The sequence below is a fragment of the Cheilinus undulatus genome, linkage group 18, assembly GCF_018320785.1.
Source record: "Cheilinus undulatus linkage group 18, ASM1832078v1, whole genome shotgun sequence".
Classification (NCBI taxonomy): domain Eukaryota; kingdom Metazoa; phylum Chordata; class Actinopteri; order Labriformes; family Labridae; genus Cheilinus; species Cheilinus undulatus.
The window spans coordinates 19,667,192-19,692,514 of record NC_054882.1 but is presented as its reverse complement, the minus strand read 5'-3'; the positions used below and the strand labels follow the sequence as shown (position 1 = coordinate 19,692,514).

The window sequence follows — 25,323 nt, the reverse complement described above, 5'->3', positions numbered from 1 at the left end:
TTGATTTCATAAATCAGTCATGGTCAATAAAATTACTAACAGATTTCTTCAATGAACAACACTATCCCCGCTGTGAAGCACGGTGGTGGCAGCATCATGCTGGGGATGCTTCTGGGCAGCCAGCTCTGGAAGGCTTATAAAGGTACAAGGTAAAATGAATGCAGCAAAATACAGAGAAATATTCTTGAGGACAATCTTATTCACTCAGCAGGAGAACTATGGCTTGGGGGAAGATTTCTTTTCCAGCAAGACAATGACCCAAAGCATACAGGGAAAGCTACATGTTCTAGAGTGGCTGAGTAAAAAGTTAAGACCTTAACCCAATAGAGAATTTGTGGCTGGATTTGAAAGGGACTTCACTCCCATTCCCTGTGCAACCTGACACAGCTTGAGCAGTTTTGCAAAGAGGAATGGTGTAAAGTAGCAGCGATGTGCAAACCTAACTTTGATTTATCCACACAGATTAGAGCCAAAGATGCATCTTCTAACGTATATCCATAAGACTACGACACCATGGGAACTAATGCTCTGTGTTTTTTAAAACATTTTCGACCACTGAGGTTACTGAAACCAGCAGGTAAAATGAATAAGAAAAGTCGGCGGTGACGGGTTTCAGTCTGACCTTACCAAGATGGCGGATAGGACGAGTCAACAATTTCCGGTCGTGCCCCCAGAATACTTGTGATGACCTTCCTTGAATGGCGTACTACTTCTGAAATTTGCAGAAAAACAAACAGCTGGGAAAAGGTAATATAACAACGCGGATTACTGTTAATTAGAGATGAACCTACACACATGCAGGCTTCGCTACTAGTATGGCCGCTAAGGTAGTCGAACCGTCTTCGATGTTAGCAAACGTTTGAACACCATAAAAGCACTAACTGACGAGCAGCTGTTAGGGTCCTGCTAGCTTGGTTTGTTTAGGCTTTCAAACAACGTTTTCACAAATCGATACCTTCCTCTTTAAGAAAAAGGCTACGCCAACGGCTAACATTGATTCAGTAACCTAAATAGTTAAGCTACCAAATTAGGTCAGTAGTATTCGTGTTACAAGCTAACTGGGTTGTCGCCCTTATTTACAACGTTTAATGCTTTCGTCATCGAAGTGGCATGGGCAAAGAAGTCAGCATCACGTTGTAACATCAGTTTACCTTAAAATGCTTTGTTTGGATCATGTTCTCTAATTGCATGCTGCTTAATCTGTTGCGTTCGTACATCCGGTGCTTAAATGTGGGTTGTTTTGTCTGTCTATTTTTAGATGATTGGGAAAACAAATCAGTTCACAGAATAATCCCATCAGCATTAACCCAGCTGGATAATTTCTCTTTCTCGCTCATTGCCTTCATAGGAGACAAGAGGTTCCGACATGGCAGAAAGAGAGGCAGAGATGGAGGAAGATATGCCTGCCAGGGAGGATGACAATGATTCAGAAGGAGAAGAAGATGACAGAGTGTTTGCATGGATGGTGAATGATGGTATGGACGAGGATGAGGACGAGGATGATGAAGAGGAGGTGGAGGATGAACAGCCCTTGGACACAGAAGCATCAGAGTCCTTTGAGTTGGATTCCCCAGCTGAGCGCAGCGGTCACATAGCAGTTATAGACAGAAACATCATGTATGTGTGGGGTGGATACAAGGTAAGTTATCAGATGCACTTCCTTGGAATCTATTTTTTATTTTATTTGTTAAAGTCTCTTACGGCCTGTCTTCATTTATTGTCCTTCTTTATAAGAACGCCCAAAACCATGGATTCTTTGACTTGTACTTGCCAAGAAATGAGATCTGGATGTACAACATGGAATCAGGAGTATGGTAATAAGATCTGAAATAAACTGCTTGCTGGCACAACTGTTTTTTGTATGTTAAAGAAATAGACACAAAAATGTATTTTTCACAGGGCAAAGCGTGTAGCTGGAGGAAACCTGCACACATCCATGTCAGGCAGTTGTGGGGTGTGCGTTGATGGAGTCCTCTACCTCTTTGGTGGTCATCACGCCAGGGGAAACACAAACAGGGTACAGCTCATATATCAAATCAAGCCTTATTCAGTGTATTACTTTGAAATGATTGCATCATGCTTAAACAGAAGATAATGAGGTGGGTTAGGCTATTGTTTGCTTTTGATTAGACCTCTCTTATTCTGTGTTGTGTTTTGTAGATCTACCGCCTGCCGCTCAGAGCTCCCAGCCTTGTTTGGGAGGAGATGAGGGATCTTAAAGGATTGCCTCCATCCTGCAAGGACAAGCTTGGGTGCTGGGTTCACAGAAATAGGTGAGGAACAACTTTTTTTCCTGGATTTTTATGTACAAATATGCAAAACCCTGCATTTTTAAAACAGTCTAACTTGCACCTATGGGAACATTTAGAACATATAAAGGTTAATGTACATAGAATTACTTCTTTTCTTCTTTTTATTTTATTTTGAATCACACATAAAAGACATTGGTTGAATCAACACTGATTGCATGACTTCCAAAGAGTTCCCTCTCATAAGCTTTTTGCAATAATATTATCATAAAATACAATAAGAAATGTACAGTACATACAATAAAGATAACAGGTAAGTACCAGTGCTGGGGTAGTTACTAAAAAAGTAATACATTACAAATAACTAGTTATGTTCTAAAAAAAAGTTATGCATTACAGTGCTTAGTTACTCACAGCTAAAAGTTACTAGTTGACTAGTTTCATTACCTTTGCATTTCTCCTTTTCACCTGAGATCTTCTGTAACTTAACTGCCAGTGAAAAACAATGCATAACCTTGCATATTCCCACATTAGTTTAATGTAATTTAATGACATTATTTCATGCAGCAAAAGGTGTAGGGATACGTGAGTGATGTCTCTGCAAGAAGTGATGTTACAAGACAGGACTTGGTGTATATGTGCTTCATGAGATTTTAGTCTGCAGTCGAGTACGTCTGTCATTTATTATGTTCAGTGAAGTAATGTTAAAGTCAACAAAAGACAGTCGTTGCCTCCTGATAATTCTACATAACACTACAATTAGTACAAATTCTTCTTCTAATAAGGAGGACATAGACAAGATCTCCCCCTGCTGCTCTTTAATACAAAAAAGGTGACACCAAAGCTGTGAAAATCCTACCTAAACAGCACCTCACAGGAAAATATGTCAAGACCAAGGTCACAGTTGGTAACATTTTCTCCACATTACAGCCATGTGCATAAGTTGCTGGCATGTATGGGCGGTCAAGCTAAATACATGTCGACACATGTGTGTCATTTGGCAGCCAAGGTCAAGCTCCACAGAATTTTTTTGTCCAAGCCTGTTCACTCTTGGAAACCACTGGCTTTTTTTTGGGCACTTTGGAAATCCAAGGCATGATGCTTGTGGCAACCCTAATACCTGCCTAGATGGTACCCTAAGCTGTACTTATCCACCCCCCACTGTGCCCTAAAGGTGTGGACTTTGTTATTTTTTCAAGAGATTAGTTTCCAATGCCCCTGGTAATATGCAAGGACATCCAGAACACGACCAGGGTTCTGTCAGTCCTCCTTTTTTGCTTAATAGTGCTTTCAGGTAGGCTTTCTTGCCATGACATGCCTTACTTAAGCCAACATTTTTTTCCCAAACGTGCCTTAAAGTTCTGCACAGTACTGTATATGCCGTCACAAGCCTATTTATTTCAGTTTTTGTGATTACCTGATGTTGAAATTGAGCTTTGGTTTGGTTTGGTTGATAAGTGTCAGCATCATGCAGTTACTTTGAGACTCACTCTGGCTCTGGGGGTCTCTACCTTCTAGCTTTGTGTTAGTATGCTGCCTTTGCAGGTCGTGGAAAGATTTGATGCAGAGTTCATAGCAGTAGAAAGTTGTTTCTGACCCGAGCTTAGTTTACACTTCAATGTTAAATTCTTATCCATTTGTGCAACAAATTCAAAGTAGTGTTAATATCTCTGCACATCTAATAATTTCCTTATTTTAACTGCTTCACCATTTTCCTCTCCCTCTTCCATGGACTTGAGAGCAAACATCAAAAGGGATGCTTGATTTGCTTTTTGTTGCTACCGTTTTACAGGTTGTTTGAGATAATTATAAATTTTATCTTGAGATGGATTTGGTGTCTGATTTTGTTCCTACAGACTTATATTCTTTGGAGGCTATGGCTATCCTGCACAGGGACCTCATCGAGGGACTTTTGAATTTGACGAATCATCCTCAGTTGTGGTCTGCAAACAAAAATCCTCCATTTTTAAATCTGAATGTGTAGATAATGTATTTCTAGAGTAGTGTTTGAAGAAAATATATTCTTTTTTTAAATAAAGTCAGACAGAAAGACAATCTGCTTCCCATAATAACTGGCTTAAAAAATATCTCCTGCTGCAGTGGGACAGCCCTGGACGAGGCTGGAACAACCACATCCATATCCTGGATTTGGAAACAATGACATGGAGCCAGCCAGTAACCACGGTAAACATGCCTACATAATACAAGTTTCACCTAAACACAGGTTAAGAGTGCGCTCACAGAAGCTTGATCTGCTGTAACCAAACAACACAAGCCTCTCCCTTTCCTCTCCATTATCGCTGAAATGGATTACGATATGACTGATCTGAAAATATTTTGTTTTGTTTTGTATTTGCTCAATGTAGGGGAACACCCCGTCACCCAGAGCAGCTCATGCCTGTGCCACAGTTGGGAACAGAGGCTATGTGTTTGGGGGACGATACAAGGTAAGTAAAATCCAACTTTTACAATGGAGACAGGGTTTCACTGTTGTTAAATAGTTGGCATTCCCAACTGTTTAACATTCTTACTAACCTTTCCTTGTCTGGATCTGCAGAACTATAGACTAAATGACCTGTACTACATCGACCTGGACACATGGGAGTGGCATGAAATGTAAGTCTTTTTCTTCTTTATTCACAACAAAATAACTTAAAAGAAGCAGTAATTACAATTGATGCACTGAAATGTCTACATTAGTTAAAAATCACTACAGTACTACAGTGCTGTGAAAAATAAGACAACCAGAGCAAATACAAATGATTATTTCATTTATTAAGGGAAAAAAGCCACCCAACTCTACCAGGCCCTATATGAACCCCCGTTAAATTGCATTTTATATTTTATTTACTCGTTTTATGTTTGTGTAATTTGAAATTTGTTTGATAATCTGAAACATTTTAGTGTGACAAATTTGCAACAAGTAAGAAATCAGGATGGAGGCAGTACTTTTCACAGCACGGTATTTCCAACCTTTTTAAAAACCATAGACATTATTTTTTGTTTAAAGTTGTAATAGTCCTTGTCTTTTCATGGCGACCCCCTTCACAAAGCTACTGTGACAGACACAGAAGCACATGTTGAACCATTGACTGTAAAAAACATTGGACAAAGCCTGAGTGATGTCAGCTAACTCTCAAACTTACCTTGGATCAATCCAGTAACAGAGAGTTGGGGCTGAGCTTTTTTGATATGAACATGCCCACCTTTAGATATTTTTTCTTTAATGTGTATGCTTGCGCTAATGTTCCCCATCTGACCCTCCTTGTGTTGTTGCAGGAGCGTTCCTCAGCATGGTCCTGTGGGCCGCTCTTGGCACTCCTTCACCCCCGTGTCACCAGACCACATCTTCTTATTCGGAGGTTTCACCACAGAAAGAGAGACTCTAAGTGAGTCAGATGTTTGTTAATCTTTTCAACCGCAGAACAAAATCCCTGGTCTCACTGAGATGTAATCTGTTTTCAGGTGATGCCTGGCTCTACTATGTGAGCAAAAATGAATGGAAACCGTTCAACCACAGTCACACAGAGAGGCCAAGGTAAATGACAATGGCAGATAAATGACAAGCAAGGCAAATGACACAATGAGCACTGTGTACTTGTGTATAGGCCAAAAGACTTGACTCTGTTCTGTGTTTTTTAGGTTGTGGCACACAGCGTGCTCTGGTCCTGATGGGGAGGTGTTTGTGTTCGGAGGATGTGCCAACAACCTATTGTCTCAACAAAGAGCGGCAAGTTGCTTAGTCATGCAGTTCCTATAAAAAGTATTCACCCCCAGGGATTTTTTACCCTTTTATTGATTTAATAAATCAATCATGGTCAATATAATTAGGATTTTTAACTAAAAGATTACAAAAAACAATATTGTCAAAGTGAAAACAGACTTATACAAAGTAATGACACCTAAACAAAAATGTCATGAAAAATAAGTGGCTGCATAAAAAATTAACCCCCTTTAAAATGACTGACCTAATTCAACACTGGTGCTAGTAGTCCCACAATTAGTGAAATGGGAATCCCCTGAGTGCCGTGACTGTGTCTCAAGTGATTATAAAGACACCTGTATCTGGAAGGTATTTCTGGCTACCATTACACCATGAAGACAAAGGAACACTCCAAGCAACTCAGAGAAAAGGTCCAAAAAATGTCCAAGGCACTGAACATCTGAAGGTTGTTCTGAAGGAGTTGGGACTTATATAGTTATTGCCCAGGTTCTTTACCAGTCAAAGTTTTATGGGAGAGTGGCAAAGAGAAAGACACTGTTGAAGAAAACTCAGATTAAATCTGGACTAGAGTTCACCAAAATGCATGTGTGAGACTCCATGGTGGAAGAAAGTTATTTGGTCTGATGAGACCAAAATGGTGTTTTTTTGGCCATCAGACAAGATGCTATTCTTGGCAGACACCAAACATGTCACCAAAACACACCATTCCTACTGTGAATCATGGTGGCAGCAGCGTCATGCTGTGGGGATGCTTCTTGGCAGCCGGCCCTAGAAAGCTTGTAAAGGTAGAGGGTAAAATGAATCGAGGACAGTCTTATCAGTCTGCAAGAGAACTACGGCTTGGGAGAAGATTTCTTTTCCAGCAAGACAATGACCCAAAACATACAGTGAAAGCTACACAGAAATGATTTAAAGACAAGTTGAATGTTCTGGAGTGGCTGAGTCAAAGCCCAGACCTCAATTCAATAGAAAATGTGTGTCTGGACTTGAAAAGGGCTGTTTAATCCCTGTGCAATCTGATAGAGCCTGAGCAGTTTTGCAAAACAGAATGGAGAAAATTGGAGTGTCCAGATGTGCAAGCCTGATTGAGACCTATCCACACAGACTCAGTGCTGTGATTGCAGCCAAAGGTACATCTAATAAATACTGACTTGAAGGGTTGAGTATTTATGCAGTCACTTGTAGAAATCTGGTTTTTTTTTCCAACTTATTTTGTCAAAAAAATGCATATTATATTGACCATGATTGATTTATAAAATCAACAACAGGGTAAAACAACCAAGGGGGTGAATAACTTTTTACAGGCATCTTAATGCAGCACGTAATACTTAAGAAATCCAACTTTATAACTAAACTTGACCATTGTTTGACTCTACAGGCTCACAGCAATGAGCTTCTGGTGTTCAATGTTCAGCCTAAATCATTAGTCAGGTGAGTTCACATGTAAAGATAATGCTCCATAATGCATTCATTATTTTGTAGTAATACATGCTCGTCCCTGTCTTCCAGGTTCTGCATGGAGGCCGTTCTGCAGCACAGGGAGCGCCTGTCGAGTTACTGGGACTGCTTACCTAAACACCTCCTGCACAGCCTCAAACAGAGGATGTCACACGTCAACACGCTGGGCTCCTAAACATAAATCTAACCCAGTGGATTATAAATTAACGTGTCTGTGTGGACAAAATGCCATGCTCAAAGCAGGTAGTCCATATAAAGCATTAGCTTAATGTGTGTGGACACTTCTCTAAGCAATAGAGAATGGCAGTGAGGCTGGAAGAGATGGATCTTGACTGGCACATTATGGTTTGAAGCTGATTTTTTGTTTTTGTTTTATTATCTTGTAGGTTGAGCTGCAAATCCAATAGAACCTTTCTAGTAGGGTAGCAGTTCAGGTCATGCTAAGCATGTAGGAGAGAAAAATCCTTAACTATTTCAGGGTTCTTTTCAGAATTTATAGTTTGAACTGTTGTTTTTTTGTTTTCTTAAGTAATTCTCCATTGGCTCACAGAGCACCCTTTAGTTCTAGCAACTTTTACACCAACTCAAAAACCAACCATTTGTTTTTGTTAGTTTTTCTCCAAAATTTGACCAACATAAATGTGTCTTAACACTAACTGCAGAGGTGCCAGGCTTTGCAGGTTTGCTTTAATGGTGCATATTTTTATTTATGGAACCTGTCGCTTCATGGTTTCCTGCAAAAATCTGGAACAATCTTGAGTACAGATGCTAGAAAAGAGGGTTCTCACAGACCTAAAACTAGTGCTTTGTTTCATAAGACTATCTACTCTGAAGCCACAAAGATGTTAATTTTTATTTTGTTTATATGGTAAATTATATATTTGTGGGGAAATGTGACTTTTTTTTTCCTTAAAGAGGCTTTTAAAGAAAGTCTTGTCATGAGTGGCTCCTGTAGCATTTGAATTTTTATTTAATGGGTAACTTACAATGCGAGTGTGTTGGATATTGAGCCATGTTGCACTGAAATGCCTCATGTAAGCAGGGCTGTGTTTGTATTTGCCTGGTTTGCACAATGTTCCCTTTGTGTTTTTTATTGTAGAATACAATGTGTACTGCAACTTTGTACTCAAGGAATAAACACATACTACAAGTCATGGTTTGGTCAGATTTGTTTATTTACAAGGTTTTATTTTACCAAATAGTCAACAAATACCATCAGCTTTTTGAATAAAATTACTCATGATCACACAGGAGAGCTGTGCTCTGATTCGTTAATAACTTTGTTTTAATGATGATGTTTAATGTTCCACTGAATAGCAGCTCTTTGCTAATGAAAAACTGAAACTTTACATTATTCTTTTGAGCTCTTCATTCAGCCGTTTCTCATTTCTTCTTGGCAGCAAGCAGATTTGGAGCAGACACTTTAACTTTGCCCGGCATGTTTCTAGATAGATCAGTGTCCTGCAAAATGAGGGACAGAAGAAGGGATGGTTTGATTTATGATGAAAACAAAAAAACGCTACAGGTGCATCTAAAAAAATAGTATATTAAATAAAAGTTTTAATTTGCAAAGGTTTCCTGAGCCTTCAAAACATGCATGTCAACAATTTATGTCTGTAATTTTTGGTTGGTTGCATTCACAGCAATGCAGTTACCTTGACGCTGCGGAACAAGTCTTTTTCTCTGGTTGAGGTGTCTTTGGTTTTTGTAAAGCTGAGAACAGCAGTGCGTGCAGCTAAGACAGAAATATAAAAAATTATTGTTCTATCCAGAAACATTCTTGATTCACTTTTTGAAATTTTTTTCATGTCAAAAGGAATTTGGATGTATTGCTGTGTTTACCTTTGCCTTTCTTCTGAGTACCAGGTGTCAGTTTCACCTTGTGTCTGTGGAATAGAAATGACTCAGTCATGCACACATGCTTGACTTTTTTCATTGTATTCGATTAAGAGAAAGTGCACATACTTGTAGTTGGAAAGGGCAGTGTACGGAGCACAGACGGGCACAGCGAACAGCAGCACATCTTCAGAGTGAGGCTGGCCTGTCAGAGAGTTGAGCAGGTTCTCTGCTTCCTGAAGGCAGCAAACAAAGTATTCAGACCTCCTTCACTTTTTTTCAGTTTTTTCTGTTACAACCTGATGCTACAGTCAGAAAAATCATTTTTATTCTCATTAATCTGTATTCAGTACCCCATTATGACAAGGTGAAAACAGAATTGTAGACATTTTTGCAAATTTATTAAAAATAAAAACGTGAAATATCACACTGACATAAATATCCAGACCCTTTACTCAGTACTTAGTTGAAGCATCTTTGGCTGCAAGAATATTTTTTTCTCACAGTCTGAGTCCTTCAAGAGCTTTTTTGCAAACTCCAAACTGCCTTTCATGTGTTTTGCACAAAGGATAGGCTTCTGTAAAGCCCAGATCAGTGGAGGGCTGCAGCAATGGTTCTCCTTCTGGACTTTATCCCATCTTCAGGATCTCTGGAGCTCAGTCAGAGTGACCATCAGGTTCTTGGTCACCTCTCTTACTAAGGCCCATCTCCCCTGATTGCTCAGTTTGGCCAGGAAGCCAGCTCTTTGAAGAGTCCTGGTTGTGCCAAACTTCTTCCATCTTCTTCCACAGCAATCCTGTCTGAGCTCTGCAGGCAGCTCATTTGACCTCATGGCTTGGTTTTTGCTCTGATATGCATTGTCAGTTGTGAGAACTTCTATAGAGAGGTGTGTACTTTTCTAAATAATTTCCAATTAATTTGGTTCAGTTTTTTATTTTCCTATTAAATCTGCAAAAATATCTAAAATCTGTTTTCACTTTGTATGTGAACTCCAACAAACATTCATCCCTCAAATAGTATTTAATTTACAATAAAAAACATTCAAAAGGAAATTATTGTTCATTTCTTTTTATGAAAATGGTCCCATCAAGAACTTACCTCTGCTCCAGGGTTGTCCTGGTCCACATCTTCTTCCTGAAAACAAATCAGACAGCGCTGTTCATTAAAAAATACAAATAAAAGCAAACAAGACGCATACACCGTGTGTACACCAAAGAATCCAGTGGAAGAAAGATTCTATTCCCAACACTGGTGCTGGTTCATTATGGCATTAACCAGGACCTACTTTGTCCTCCTGTTCGGCCAGTTCCCCCTCCTCTCCAGGCTGTTTCTCCTCATTCTCCTCTCCTCCTCCTGTTCGCTCTGGTTTCTTCGCTGCACCCTCCCCAGGACGAGGTTTCTGCGCCTGTTTCTGAGGAGGTGGTTTCCTTACTGGTTCATCTTTCCCTTTCCCCTTCTTTCCTTTCTTCCCCTTCTCATCTTTTGTAGAACCAGCCGACTAAGGAGGAACAAAGGTACACTGTCATTTTTTGTGGCACTTCAAGTAAACTAAACATGTCTAAACCTGAAATACTGAACAACATGAAATACTGTCTGACCCCAAGCAGCTGCATCATCAGCTCCCTGTCCTCCTCATCCTGGTCCTTGTACTTCTCTTTGATCTTCTTTAACTTGTTCTGTAGTGACAAAAGACACACTGATGAATCCAACACATTAACATTATTGCATTTAAAATTTTTAGTCAAGATTGTTCAAATAGATTTTGAAAGACTTTGTCAAAACTTTTGAAAGATGTTCACAAGGGTATTAAAAAATATCAGCTGAAAGTGTTGAATTACTTTTTGCCCAAAAGTATTTTAACATTTATGAACTTTCCACAAGGAAAGTTTCAACTATGACTTTTTTTTTCTGCAAAGCTTTTTCAGTTGCGTGAAACCACATAAATTTTGTACACTTTTTGACCTGAATCACATCAGTCTTGTGAAAAATAGTAACAGCTCTTTTTGAGCTAAAGTCCATGAGAAAAATCCTTCTGCAGTATTAAATAAACAACTTGGTATTTTTTAACCTTCAATACCTTTTTGGAGGAGCAAAAATGACTTTGAATACTTATATACATATTTACAGAAATGAATAGATGTAAAAAAAAAAATGTAGAGATGCGGTATATTTATTATACATTTAAATTTGCAATTCAGTATTGATTTATTTCTCTATTTCTACATCTACAAATGTTTTATTTAATTTTTTTATGTATTTTTTAAATGTTTTTGTTAGATTTACACAATTGTTGATTTATTTACTAACAGTGAACAAAGTGAAAATATAAAAATGTATAAAAACAAAAATAAACACATTAAAAGATAAATATAAACGGGTGTTGAAATGAGAAATTGAGTATTTAATGAATACAGATATGCAAAAAATAAATATCAAAATGTATTTACTTAATTTAGATTTCTGTATTTATTGATCCATTAATTATAGGGCTGTCTAACGGTTAAATTTTAAAATTCAGTAGGGGTGCACCGATCAATCGGCCAAAATCGGTATCATTGCCAATTTCCTTAATTTTATGAGATCGGCCATTTGGCACCGATCAATTGGCCAAAATCGGTATCATTGCCAATTTCCTTAATTTTAGGAGATCGGCCATTTGGCCGATCCTTGTAAATAAGATTGGTGGATAAGATCGGTCTCATATGCCTCTACCTACTAAAATGTGAAAAATGAAAGACTAAAGGAACTGATATAATTCAGTAGTTTGGACAGCAATGCTTTAAACTTTTCATATATATTTGAGAGAACTACCTCACGTGCAGTTAAAACAACAAGTTTGTATTGTTTCACGGGTATTCTTCAATGTTATTCAATAAAATAAGATTGGAACATTGAAGGTGTATGCTGTCAGTTATAAAAAAATCGGTATCGGCCAAAATCGGTATCGGCAGGTCAGGCTTTTTAAAGATCGGTGATCGGTGATCGGCCAGAAAATTGCAATCGGTGTACCCCTAAAATTCAGTTCACCAAGATTAGAAACTTTGGGTTTAAAATAAGGCAGAATGGGTCCCAGATCCTTGAGAGGTGCACCACAGGCTCCACCAGGGCCAAAAACAACCGGTTCCATTTTATTTTCATTAAAATTTAGAAAGCTCAGCGCCATCCAGGCTTTAATTTCATTTAACAATCTAGCAGATGTTTTATAGAGCTGCCATCATTTCTTTTTACACGTAAGTAAATTTGCATGTCATCTGCATAGAGGTGATAAGATATTCCATGTTCAATCTAAGAGGGATTGCTATGGGGAGAAAAGAATGGGACCAGGAATAGAACCTTGGGGAACTTCACAGGGTAGGGGGGCAGAAGAAGAAACATGGTCACCTACTTCTACTTTAAAACACCTCTCTGTCAAGTAGGACCCGAACCAAATAAGGGCTGTACCTGTTTAACCAACACAGTGTGAGGCGAGCAATAAAAGCTGTGTGATCAACTGTGCCAAAAGCTGCTGTTAGATCTTAAAAGCATCAAAGGAGCTGAGGCACCAGAGTCAAGAGTCATTAAAAGATAATTAAAACCCTTAAAAATGGCTGACTCTGGGCAGTTGACAACCTTTAAATCAGGTTGGAAAGTATCAAGAATGCCATGAACATCTAGATAAGACTGGAGTTGTAAAAGCTCAGCTTTCTCACCAATTTTAGAGATAAAGGGAAGTTAAACTGTGATTAACCCCAGAACTCTTCGAGTTAATCATGATTAATCTTACTGCATTTTGAAAGTCCACATTTTTGCATTTTAAACATTTTTTTGTCTCACTGTGGACTTTTTCCTGCCTTGAACTAAAATTTATTGACTTTCTGTTTGAATACAGGCCTGCTTTTGTTTTAAAACAAAATAAGGAACTTCGGGTAGATTGAAGTTCATGACATTGTCTTAAAAGCAGGAAAAGTGAAATGAGACATGTAGGAGCAGTTGTACACTTTTTTTCATCACTGTGGCTGCAGAGACGTTGCAGTGGTTTAACCAAAGGGTACTAAAAGGGTCAATAAAGCATGCCATCAAAAACAAGCTCTAATAATGGATCTTAACTAACTGCAAAAATTGCATTTATGCTTACAGCCCTGATTTATTCATTTATTTATTTATTTGCACCCTTAAATTATTTTAATTGTCTTATCTTACATTCAATAATTCAAATATGTAAATCTGCAAAGATAAATAATATTAAAAGCACAAAATTTTCTCAGGGCAGTAAAAAATTGTTTGTAGTTAAGAGTAGAACATCTTATCATTAAACTCTTACCTTCTGACCTCTCTTCAGAGGCTGCTGGGAGGGGCCTCCTCCACCTTTGGATCCCTGATCAGCTGCTGATCCACCTGAGAAATTCTCAGTTTTCTCCTCAGAGTCACAGCCTTCCTGTTTCTGCTTCTTCTTTTTCTCTTCTCTAATGAAAAAAACATACAAGATAAAGTGCTTCAATAAAATAAGGGTTGAGGGGATTTTTCTGGCACAACATGGCTAAAGGCCTCTTTAGTTTGTGATATGAACTAAAGAGATAAATGACTAACTCTTGGTAGTTGTATTTTATTCCATTTATTTACCTTCTTTGCTTGGCAGTCATGTGCTTCTTCACCTGTAAGTCTACTTCAACCTGAAGACAAATTAAATCATTAACACTAGTATGAAGTGAAAGTCATTTGTGATTTTGCTTGGATGAAAACGCTATCACTACCTGTGTGGTCACTTCCTTTTTGAAGCCAGGGTTAAGGGTGTTCCTAGAAATAAAGAGTGAGTTTAACTGAGTAACAATCATTATTATGTCCATCAGTCTGTCTGGTAAGAGCTGATCACCTGCTGGGCTGTAAATGTGAGAGGGAGATGGTCGTATCTGGGAAGCTGAACTCTTCACTCTCTTCTTTCTTTATCTCCTCTTCCTCCTTGATGTCTTCCTCTGAATCCACGTTTTCCTCCTCAGGAACAGCAGCCAGTTCTCCACTCCCACCCTCCTCCTCCTGCACCTTTTCACTCTTCTTATCCTCCTCTCCATCTCCTGCTGCTCTTTTGTCCCCCTGATCTTCATCACTGCTGTCATCACCTGCTAAAGCAACAGAATCATTTATAACACATAAATGTGGTCATTGCGTACACATTTAATAAAGCCTTTATTTTTTGTTACCTGTGAGCTCCTCTCCCTCCTCTAGCAGCTCAGAAGTTGTGGATGTCACCTCCTCCATGTCGTCCTCCACGGTCTTCACCTTCCTCTCCCCTTTGTGCCTCAACACACTCTCATCATCGACCTGCAGAGACAAACAAACATAAGCCTTGATTTCTGGACGAAAATAAAGAGTTGTAAATGTGTTTGAGAAGATCTTTACCTTGAAGAGGAATCCAAAGCCCATAATCAAGTACGATGGAGGCAGAAAGTTTTTCTTCCCTGAGAAAAGATGTTTTTTTTTCCCTGTTAAACTTCATAACTAAGCACCTTAAAAAATGTTAAAATGTTAAATTTCATACCTCTGATCATGAAACTCCCAGTGGTCAGGTACTCCCCAGTTGGAGCTGTCTTGGACACCTAAATACAAATAATGAAAAATTATATTTAAATTTAAATGACCCAAGTATTTTTTCCTATACAGGTTCATAATACAATGATTGTTGATGTTGTCTTTATCATTTCCCTGTGGAAACCACAAACTCTGGAGATCTTTGTTAAGGACCTAAACTCTCATTTCATAAAAATACTCTAAAGACATATCACATAGAAACATATTTAACCCTCAGATGTTGTAAAAGACAGCGTTACAATCAGGGTGTAAGTAGCCAAAATGGAAATATACATAAATAACAACAAATAATACACATTAGTATTGTTTTTCAACTTCTTTTACATTCATTTATTTATTTACTACATGCAAATTGGATTTCCTTGAAGGGGATTATCATAGGCTTGTGTTGTGTTTGTAAGGATAAACAACTTCCATTTTAATGCATTATATTATTATTATTTCTTGTGTAGGTAGCCAAAAATGGATGACAAACATAAATGGCAATAAAAAATATACATTTATTTTTGTTTAGCAACAATTTTTTAAAAAATCAAGATCTGACCTGATCAAAGATATCAAATAATGATTGATTATTAGAAATTTAATCTTTTAATTGTCAGTTTAAGTGCAAAACACAAATATTTGTAATGGAAAAATAAACAAAAATGTTTATTATATTATATATAAAAAAACATTTTTAGGATTTTAATTAATTGTTGCTCTCAGGGTGTAAGTGGCCAAAAATGGACACCATAAATAAAAAGCAATAAAGATACTACGAATTTTAAAAACTCGACTATTTTGATCTAGATCAAGATCTGGATCAAAATTTTGATCTAGATCAAGATCTGATCAAGATCTATAAGTATCAAATATTGATTAATATTAAGGAATTTAACCATTTCAAAACCAGTTTAAGTGCATAAAAAACCCTAATGTCTGTAAGGAAAAAACACAGAAAAAGAAATATTGCTCTATATACCACATACAAATTGGATTACCTTCAAGGGGATTATTACTGAATTAAAAATGATAATCATGATAAAATTTTAAGATTTTAATAAATAGTTATGCTCAGGCTGCAAGTGGCCAAAAATTGACTTTTAAGATTTTATCAAATAGTTACAATAGTGCTCCTATAGGAAACCGGAAAAAAAGGATGCAATTTCACCTCATGCCAAATATGGGAAAATGGCTGACGTTTGGCTTATTTGGGCAAAGTTAAAGAAACCCCATCAAATCATGAGATATAAGATACCACGTTCACAAGCAAAGTACTGTATGAACATGAGACTCGATGACCTTTGACCTCCAAAAAACTTCAGAGTGGACTTTTATGCAAAGATTGACAAAAATCCCTCAAAGTGTTCCTGGGATATCGCATTCACAGGAATGACTCAAACAGATGCACATTTAGTCCAGAAACAGGCCTCCAGCCTCAACTATTGCCAGCTCAGAGGCATAAAAATAAGGTGACTGGCCTCCAGAATTAAGGTTGTAAGTATAACAAACATACAAATTTTAGGGGTTGTCGGAAAATCAGTATTATCATGCAAACCTGAAATTATAACTCAGTTTGCATCTGTGGTAAAAAATATTGCAGTCTAAGGGAATTTTTCCCTTTGCTGCACCAAACTGACATAAACTCACTATGGGGATATGGATGACTCACCTGATGATGATGAACCCACCAGGCACTGGTGATGATCTTGGCATCCCAAGCAGCGCTGTAGCACACCGCCATGGTTCCTGCCTCTGTCAGGGTACGAGGAGGGATGGGGTCGCCTGTGGCAGGAAGATGGAAAGGTGAAAATGTTACGTCCAAAATTTTCTAAATCTGATCAAAATAACTGAAACAGAAGAGAAACAGAAATGTCTCACCTGAGGGGTTTTTGATGACACAACTAGTCGCTCCATGAAGGTCAGCATGAACATAAACATCACCTGATAAAGAGACATGAACTCACTGAGTAGCTCAGCTTTGTTAACTTTCAGTTTAAGTCTTCAGATAAAATTTCTCTCTTTACCTGCTCTGAGGTAGCGTTTAACTATCATCTCGTTCTGCTGCTGATCTCTTCCTGCAATGACGAGATAATTCTCAGAGCTGATGAACCACAGGAACTTCTCAAACCTGCAGAAAGAGGAGAGGGACTCTCAAAGGAATAAAGGCTAAAGTATAAAAACACAAAGCATGTTTGGGTACTTATTATGATGTTAATCTTACCAGTAGACTTTTCTGGCCTTCTGAATGGTGGTCACAGTCTGGACTTCTTTTAGTGTTTTCTGGGTTTTTTTCTCTGCAGATTTCATGGCCTTTAAAGGGAAAAAAGAGATGAGCAGTCAACATTTGATTTGTGAATTGCCCAGCTGTCTAAATAAACTGACACTGTTATAAGATGAAAGAATTTAGATAAATCACCTTATCTGCAGCTTCAATTGTTTTATGTTCTTTCTTTTCAGCACTGCGTTTGAAGTCGTAGTACCTTTGAAACAAAATGAAGATCCATCAGCTGTTAGCAGCATCTTCATCTGACTTTGCCAACAAAAGCATATTTTTTACAGACTCTGAACCTACTTTTTGGCATTTGCATAAGCTGACAGGCCGAGGTCCACATCCACCAAAATGGGTTTGTTCTTTTGCAATTTCTTGTTCTGCCCTTTATCTTTGTTTTTGTTCTTTTTTCCTTTTTCCTCTTCCCCGTTTTTCTGCTCCTCCTCCTCGATTTCTTCCTCTGAAATATACGGATTCCTAAAAAGGGGGGAAAGGACTCATATGAGCCTGGGTGGTCTGCGGTTTTTAAATTTCTGTATCATGTTTTCACTCTGCTTTTTACAACAACATCGTAACAAAGCTACACCATTTTCATGCCTTGATACAGTAGTATTAAAAAAAGGCAATTAGTGAGATAAGGGGCATGGCCCAAACCCTGAAAAACAGCCCCATACCATTATCCCTCCTCCACCAAACTTCACGAAACAGTTTTTCACTGCTCCACAGTCCAGTGTCAGTGTGCTTTACCTGCTCCAATCAGTGCTTGGTGATGTGAGGTTTGCATGCAGCTGCTTGGTTATGGAAACCCATTCCATGAAGCTTCCACAGTTTTAGTGCTTATATTAATGCCAGAGGAAGCTCAGACATCTTCCGCTATGGAATCAGCAGAATGTTGGCAACTTTTACACACCCTGCGCCTTAGCAGTCTTGTGATTTTACATGGACTTCTGCTTTATGGCTGAGTTTCTGCTGTTCCTAAACTCTTCCACTTTCTAAAAATATCACTCACAGTTGACAGCAGGGCTACCATTTCACACACCGTCTTATTGCAAAGGTGGTATCCATCACAGTACCACGCTTAAAGTCATTGAGCTCTTCAGAATGACCTGTTTTGTATCACAAATGTTTGCAAATGGAGACTGCATGGCTTAATGCTTGATTTTATACACCTGTGGCAATTGGTCTGATTGAAACACCAGAATTCAATAATTCAATGGTGTGGCCAAATACTTTCGACAATATTAATTAAATGTACCCATATTAATAATACTAAATGATTCCAGTTGTTATCAATAACACAATTTCTAAAATTTGGCAGCAGTAAGTTTTTTAACACAAGTTCTTTGTTTTCTATTGCTGGTAAAATAAAAGTGTTGCTTTCTTCAATATTTTCCATTTCTTCTTGTGACATTTGAACACATCATGATTAATCTTTATTTACCACGGCATAGTGGTCTTTTTGCTGAGCTATCACTGAATGTATCAGCATCTTGGTAAAGTTCATTTGCTAGCATTTTACCTGCCAGTTTCAATATATATTTACGTTTATTTTAATATATTTATATATATTTTAATATTGCCAACAAACAGGACTAGCAACAAAGCAGCCACCGACATTTTTCAACAAAAGGTAGGTCTACCACATTTTTGTTTAGTCTGATGCAAATATACTAACCCTGGCATACACATAAGAACTACAGATTCAACCTACCTAAGAGCTCATTAGTCTTGTCTCCATTTAAAAAACGAAAAATACTCTTTGTCAGAGTTTTAATAATTAAACATCCACTTTTAGCTAGTCATAGTTGTGTCTACACTGTGGAAAAAAGGTTGCTATTTTATCATGTGGTATCTTTTGTTGATTAAATTAACACTGTGGGACTGTAGAAGTTCTACAAACATACACAGTACTGTGCTTCCCCACTGGTTCTGCAGTTCCTGTCTTGCCTCTGATACCTTTGTTACCACCTCTGGAGTCGGCACAGAGGAATTACCACTTCATCCTCCCATCACACCTCAAAGATACTCATAGTGAAGGAGAAATATTACAATTAAATAGTCACTGATTGTGAATGAGCTTAGTGATAATCTTACTTCAATAGCATAGTGATGTGGTTGGTTTGCAGTTTCAGCTCCTTGATGGCGCAGGCCACAGGGTCTCCGGCAGCTTGAGCTTCTTTGACAATAATGCCGATCTCGGTCCAGTCCACCTGATTGGCTAACGCGCTTCGCACTACCTGCAGCGCTCTCTCCACGATGGGGAGGTTCATCTCCACCAACTCACCTTTTATCCTGTCCACCTCCTGCATACACAAAGACGGATTTTTTTCAGTATTTTCAAGACAGATGTCTGTAAATTTTCTTTCTTTTGTTTTTTTTTTTTTTGTTAACAGGGAAAACTAGAGTCAATAAACGGTTATCACAAACTTCAGTAGAAGAGGAACCACTCATCATACTTACCTGTGCTTGGTGCAAGGCTTCCAGTCTCTGCTCGTGGTCCCTTTTAACATTTTCCAGCTTCTTCAGAGCCTGTTTTTCCTGCTGCAGGGCCTTCATGTCGATCTTCTGGCTCTCCATCTTAGAAAAGAACTCATCCACAGCCTGAGTAAAAGGAGAGCACGGGATTCATCATCACACCAGAGAAATTATCATTATTCTTTTCTAAACACTAAAGAAATAAAACCACATGCTAAATTTTACCTTGTCAAAAGAATCAAACTCCAGATAGGGGCTCTTTTCATGCTGGGCAAAGAGGAATGGATGAAATTCATCATATCTGTAAGCAGACATCAATGCCTCATGGTAATTAAATGAAAACAGTTTAAAATGATATGTGGTAGTCGTGGTCGTTTGAAACAAAAACAAGCATACGTGAGGAGCTCTTCACTGGGTTTGCCAGGAGTTAAGCTTGGTTTCTTCTCACCCTTTTGAATGATGTAGCCCTTAGATTAAAAATAAATGCAACAATTAATTAATATATAAGGGGTCCTATGTATTTAAGCCAAACAAATAATGCTCGTGAAAGACATCATACTTTTCCTGAATAGTTCTCTGTTTTTTCCATGTATGTTTCTGCAATCTGCAGCGCTTCCAGAATTTTTGGTGCAACTATAACAACAGAAAAACACTGTAATGAGCGATTTATATTTACAAAATTCTGAAAGAGTGAATATAAATCTTTAACTTTTCTGCTTTACCTTGAGAAGCATCCGCTTGTTGGTCAACTTTAAGAGAGCCTGGCAGGCCTGCCTCAATTAAACTGTGCTCTATCAGCGTGGCTCCGTAGGCTGGAGAGAAGTTTGAAGATGACACAGACTTAGTCTTTTCATTTAATCATAAAGAATTTTGAGATATTTCAACTAAAGAGAAATGTTTGTGCATCTAAGCTACTTACGAAGGTGAGGGTTCAGGACCCTTTTCACCTGATCTCCATTTTGTGCTTTGCTGAGGATTTCTGTGAGTCTGCAGTAAAAAAAAGAAAAAAAAACAGTTATATTAATTTTTCACTTATACAAAAAAAAACACATTGCTGTGACACACCCCCCCCCCCCGCCCCTTTTTATTTCTTCTCATGTTTCACTTTAGCAAACAAATTTCAATATTAGACAAGGATTCTGCCAACAACATGAAAACGACCAGTTGTTTGGCTTTCACAACACATGACAGTCAGTAGCACATAGCAAGAGAATGATTCCATATTTCTTCCCAAAACAGCTGTTGCATTGTACTTTAAGTTATGTCAAACCTTATAATAAATAACCTGGCTGGAGATCCATATTTTCTTGTTGTTATTGCACATTAAGGACAGGTCATATTTCACTGTGAAAGCCCCTTGGGTATCAAAAGTAGCCACTCAGCATTCAGTACTTTGAGTAAATTCTAAATGAAATACATTTTACTTTTACTTGAGTGGATTTATAGACCAGTACGTTCACTTCTACTCAAGTAAATCTTAACCAGAGTAATTGTACTTTTATTTGAGTACAGAGTCTGGTACTTTTTCCATCTCTGATAATATGCCAAAAATTCGGGAAGGGGACAAACACTTTTTCACAGCACTGTACATGTCAACTGAATTCTGATGACTGAGACCCAGTAATAAAACTGTCACCTCTCTAAGCTTATTAGAGGTTCAGGGGGGCGTGCGCTCTCCACAGGGTACCGCTCTCTCACAGCGATCTTTACATCTTCTGCCTCTGCCGTACGAAACCTCAGCAGGTTGAGGATGGTGTACTCGTGGTCTGCCAGAATGATGTTACCCTGAAGGTGAATGAGGAGATCAGCAATTGCACACAAAGCACACAAGCGCAAGTGTCATGGTCCAGATTAAGGCTAAGCAGGAAAGCTTTGACAATTATCTCTCAGTGCTTTCTCACCCGGTCATACAGTTCAACGATCAAGTGGTAGGCGGCCTCGTCTGACCCGAACTGGATGTCAACAATCCTGTCAATCCCAAGCTGCTTAACTTGGGTCAACCGCCGCGTCCTCAGATGCTTACGACACTGAAGAGGAAATTGGTTTAGATATTGTGACAACAAAGCCATAAATAAACAAATACTTATCTGATGAGGATGAGAAGATAAGAAGACAGTGAAGTTAATGAGATGAAAATCCAACTAGTCTAGTGACAGAACAAACACTTGCATGATAACCATGTGGTTGATAATTGATGATTAGCACCAGATAAGCAGGTATAAATCACTTTTAAAAATTCAGTTGCAGTAGAAAGTTTCAGTTTGTGGAGGGAAGTTGATATGCACATTTTTAACACAGAATGCAGAATTTAAAGGATTTGTGGTAAAATGTAATGCTTTGGATCATCAACGGCATACCTGACAGCTTCCTGTTTTCTCCTGTATTTTTGGGCCATCTACTGCCCACCACCTGTTCTGTCATTTCTCCCAGGAAACTCCTGTGATTTTCATGGCTCTACTATAAATAGGCCAATTCATAAACACAGAATCATGCATTTTCTGTGGGTGTTTTTTTTTTTTTTTTTTTTTCTGAGCGATACCATAGTTGCCAGATCAGGTATGAATCACAATCTGGCACAATCCAGTTCACAGTCAGGACTGCTTTTGTGTAGTGGATTGACCAAAACAGGAGTTATTTAAACCATTTTCTCTTCATATTAACAGTTTTACAAAGAAAAAGAGTGAATAACATAGACTACAGCTTCAAGATTTGCAAAAAATATAACATAACATTTTAATAATCAAAAGTAAAGAAGAAAACTTCTCTGTCATTTTTGTAAAGGCAGTACTGGATGAGGATGAGAAGTGTTAATATTCATATGGACAAAATGAAACCCAATTTCAAGACAAATACGTGTAAAAAATTACAACTTAACATGGAAATAAAGAGTTCAACCTCAAAATTTTCTGGAGGACCCCCCAGACTCCCCCTCAAAGAAATGTATGCCCCCACTAAAGAAGTTTATGTCTCCGACAAACCTGCAGACTGAAGCTAAACCTACACCTATGTGACTCAAATATATTGAAAAATAACATATGTACCAGTGTGGCACCGAGGCACATCTGTTTGCACCCCTTTGACAAACCTCCTCCTTCCTCCCGTATTTGAAATCAAAATGTTAGCAGGTATGCAGCAGTGCAACTACATTTTTATATAGATAGTTTTTCATCTGAAAAAAAGTGATTGACGATTTAGTCACCCTTTCAATTACCTTTTAAAAATTAGGCAGGTCACTCAGTCATATTCAACAAAAAAAAATCTTACTTTCATTGCAAAGCCTGAAGGCATCATGTTCTTAGGCCATTCAAAGTCCGTAGAGTGAATCCGAGTCCCAGACTCAATGAGTAGGACAGCTTTACTGTCAGGCCTAAGATAAAACAATCAAACAAAGGACATGAGAGTTGTTTTCACATAGTGACTGAAATGGATGGAGTTTACTTTATACTGTCATTGACAAGGAGTCTTGCACCACTATCATCAAATGGAGTCATCTGATTTCTTTTTTTAATTGAGTTCAGAGCTGCAATACTGTACCAGCCAAATTAATGTTGTACTTGTTACTCTGTTCCTGATGTTTACATGCATGCAGTCCGTCTAGGTGTTTAATTAATGAAGGCATCATATAATTTTTCATCATTACTCTGCTCGGAGTATCAGTATCTTTCTGTGTAAATGCAAATATTTATTTTTTTTAAACTTCTCACTCTGCATCTGTTAGAAGGCATGTACTATGCCATGCAAAACGTTTATTTATCTATTTATGAAGTTTACTCAACCTACCCAGAAACCCAGCACCCAGAAACAAGATGGACATATTTTGTGCATAACAAATGACAGACACGTACAACGAGTATATGTAAATGCAGGATATACCAAAGCCCTTAGGAGGAGGGACATTATGAATGATTGCATGACAGGTTCCTTTCTAACCAGTGGTTGAGGTTTTTTTTTTTAAATGTTAAATAGTTGTCACAGTCAGTGTTAATTTTGTCGACTAAAACTATGACTAAAAATGATGGTCTACAGCCTTTATTCCATGAAAAACACTAGACTAAGACTGGCCAATAAATGTTAGATTACTTTAACTAAAAGTATGTTTAGTTTTCATCAAGATGACTAAAATTTGACTAAAATGTAATTTTGTTTGTGTCAGATATCTAAATCCATGATATTTCTCCACTGTGGGTAAATCTGTCAAAATACAATGCATCTGTATCTATTCTGCCTCTCAGCTGTAGAAAGCAGGGACCCCAGGTTTGGCAGGGTGCACAGAACACAGTACTATGATTTGTACCAGATTTAGGCAAGAGAATAAATGCTTGGACTAAAACTTAAGACTAAAATCTAAGGACTTTTTATGGACTAAACTACACAAAAATGTTTTGGGTTTTGTTGACTTAAACTAGACTAAACCTTTTTTTTTAAGTTCCTCATCTTTTGCATTTCTCAAATGAAGGGCAATAAATCTGTCTATATTATAACCAACACAGTATTTGGTAGATTTAACTAAGGCTGAACAATTCAGACAAAAATTCTCACTGCCATTATTTTGACTCATTGCAAATTCAATATGAATTGTTGTATTATATGGAGTGAAGTTTTGGTGTCTATCATTTTCAATAAGACAAATATTTACAAAAACAAGGAAGGACGCATTTTTTGCAAATCATTCTAGAAAAATAAGGACACTTGAATGTTTGCCTGATGCTCTACACATCAGGCAAACATTCAAGTGTAATTTTTTTAACCAAAGGTTAAAGAAATATTACACCTAATTTGATTTGAAAATTGCAGTAGGACATCTTGATTAAATCTATTTTTTATTAACTGCCGAACATTAAATTTGTGTATAAAAATATTCCTGTATCAGCCGTAAATATTGGCTGTAGGTACTGATATGTAAGTGGAATTCAGGCTTGACCAAATGACCTACATCAGCTGAGGTCTTGTTCTTTATTCATCATAATTCCGTGCACTTTCAAGTGTTTTAAGGACTGAAATTTAAGGTCTGGACTACATTCAAATGTCGGTATTTGTATCTGTATCAGCTAAAATCATTTGTAAATATCAACATATCAGATAACAGCAATAGAATGTTGTACATCCTACTTTTTACCCTTTTTTTAGAGTAGACCTTATTCCAGTCGGAACTCTTCGAGGCTTAAGTTTCTTGTTATTAAATACTTCCACTGCAAAAACTTACAAATCATTAAGTCTTAAATTATAGCCATTTTATCAATGTATTCTTACTTACAATTGTTTCAAAACTATAAATTGATGACTTTCATTGACACAAAGTAGTTTTATTTAGAGAACCCCCTGCTAGTCATCAATGAAACTATGACCACAGTAGTGCTAACTTTTTTAACTGTTCTTACTTTTGCAGACGGATGAGGTACGTCTTATTGTCGATGTCATATACGTTGTTGACTCTCATGCCCATGTAGCTGCAAAAGAATGAGGCAAAATGACTGAATGGCAGGTCGACATCTGGACAGAAATCCAAATAAACGATTGTTAGCTTAGCAGCCCAGCTAGCGGCAATAGCACTTAAAACCTACTTGGCATTTATTTCGGCAATAACTGCCCTGATATCCACAGTGGCAAACCTTGTCTTCATGATTGCAAAACAGCCAACAACAATTTTATACAAGGAAAAGCAAACACATGAGCGAAACTTTCACATATCTACTGCAGCATCAGCACGAAAAACATGCAGGAAACTCCTACTCATGCGCACAACTGACAGGCTCCTACGGAAGCCG

At 37.8% G+C, this 25,323-nt stretch overlaps 2 protein-coding genes across 5 annotated transcripts; one reads left to right on the top strand and one right to left on the bottom strand.

Annotated features, from left to right (window-relative positions):
• The first annotated feature begins 676 nt into the window (after positions 1–676).
• On the top strand, positions 677–8,585 carry klhdc2 (kelch domain containing 2). 3 transcript variants are annotated; one of them, XM_041812606.1, is made up of 14 exons: positions 677–747; positions 1,349–1,639; positions 1,735–1,814; positions 1,900–2,017; positions 2,161–2,273; positions 4,106–4,190; positions 4,350–4,433; positions 4,616–4,696; positions 4,807–4,865; positions 5,529–5,638; positions 5,715–5,787; positions 5,892–5,979; positions 7,352–7,404; positions 7,483–8,585. In XM_041812606.1, exons 1-14 carry the CDS (start codon positions 685–687, stop codon positions 7,604–7,606), a joined length of 1,422 nt encoding a protein of 473 aa, XP_041668540.1. In that variant the 5' UTR covers positions 677–684; the 3' UTR covers positions 7,607–8,585. The 3 variants fall into 3 exon arrangements, with proteins under 3 accessions (XP_041668540.1, XP_041668542.1, XP_041668541.1); XM_041812608.1 differs by lacking the exon at positions 677–747 and adding an exon at positions 764–827; XM_041812607.1 differs by lacking the exon at positions 677–747 and adding an exon at positions 1,083–1,230.
• LOC121526173 (nuclear export mediator factor NEMF-like) lies at positions 8,583–25,292 on the bottom strand. 2 transcript variants are annotated; one of them, XM_041812604.1, is made up of 32 exons: positions 25,120–25,292; positions 24,937–25,005; positions 22,823–22,925; positions 21,460–21,585; positions 21,195–21,343; positions 20,478–20,545; positions 20,281–20,370; positions 20,118–20,191; positions 19,955–20,025; positions 19,784–19,859; positions 19,544–19,684; positions 19,178–19,386; positions 17,387–17,560; positions 17,231–17,294; positions 17,036–17,124; positions 16,839–16,942; positions 16,693–16,755; positions 16,484–16,596; positions 14,780–14,837; positions 14,641–14,699; positions 14,442–14,562; positions 14,117–14,363; positions 13,998–14,040; positions 13,867–13,916; positions 13,568–13,709; positions 10,866–10,943; positions 10,553–10,765; positions 10,366–10,401; positions 9,397–9,503; positions 9,274–9,317; positions 9,087–9,166; positions 8,583–8,892 (listed from the first exon to the last, which is right to left on the bottom strand). In XM_041812604.1, exons 1-32 carry the CDS (start codon positions 25,176–25,178, stop codon positions 8,815–8,817), a joined length of 3,198 nt encoding a protein of 1,065 aa, XP_041668538.1. In that variant the 5' UTR covers positions 25,179–25,292; the 3' UTR covers positions 8,583–8,814. The 2 variants fall into 2 exon arrangements, with proteins under 2 accessions (XP_041668538.1, XP_041668539.1); XM_041812605.1 differs by having other exon boundaries at positions 14,117–14,360.
• Positions 25,293–25,323: the final 31 nt, after the last annotated feature.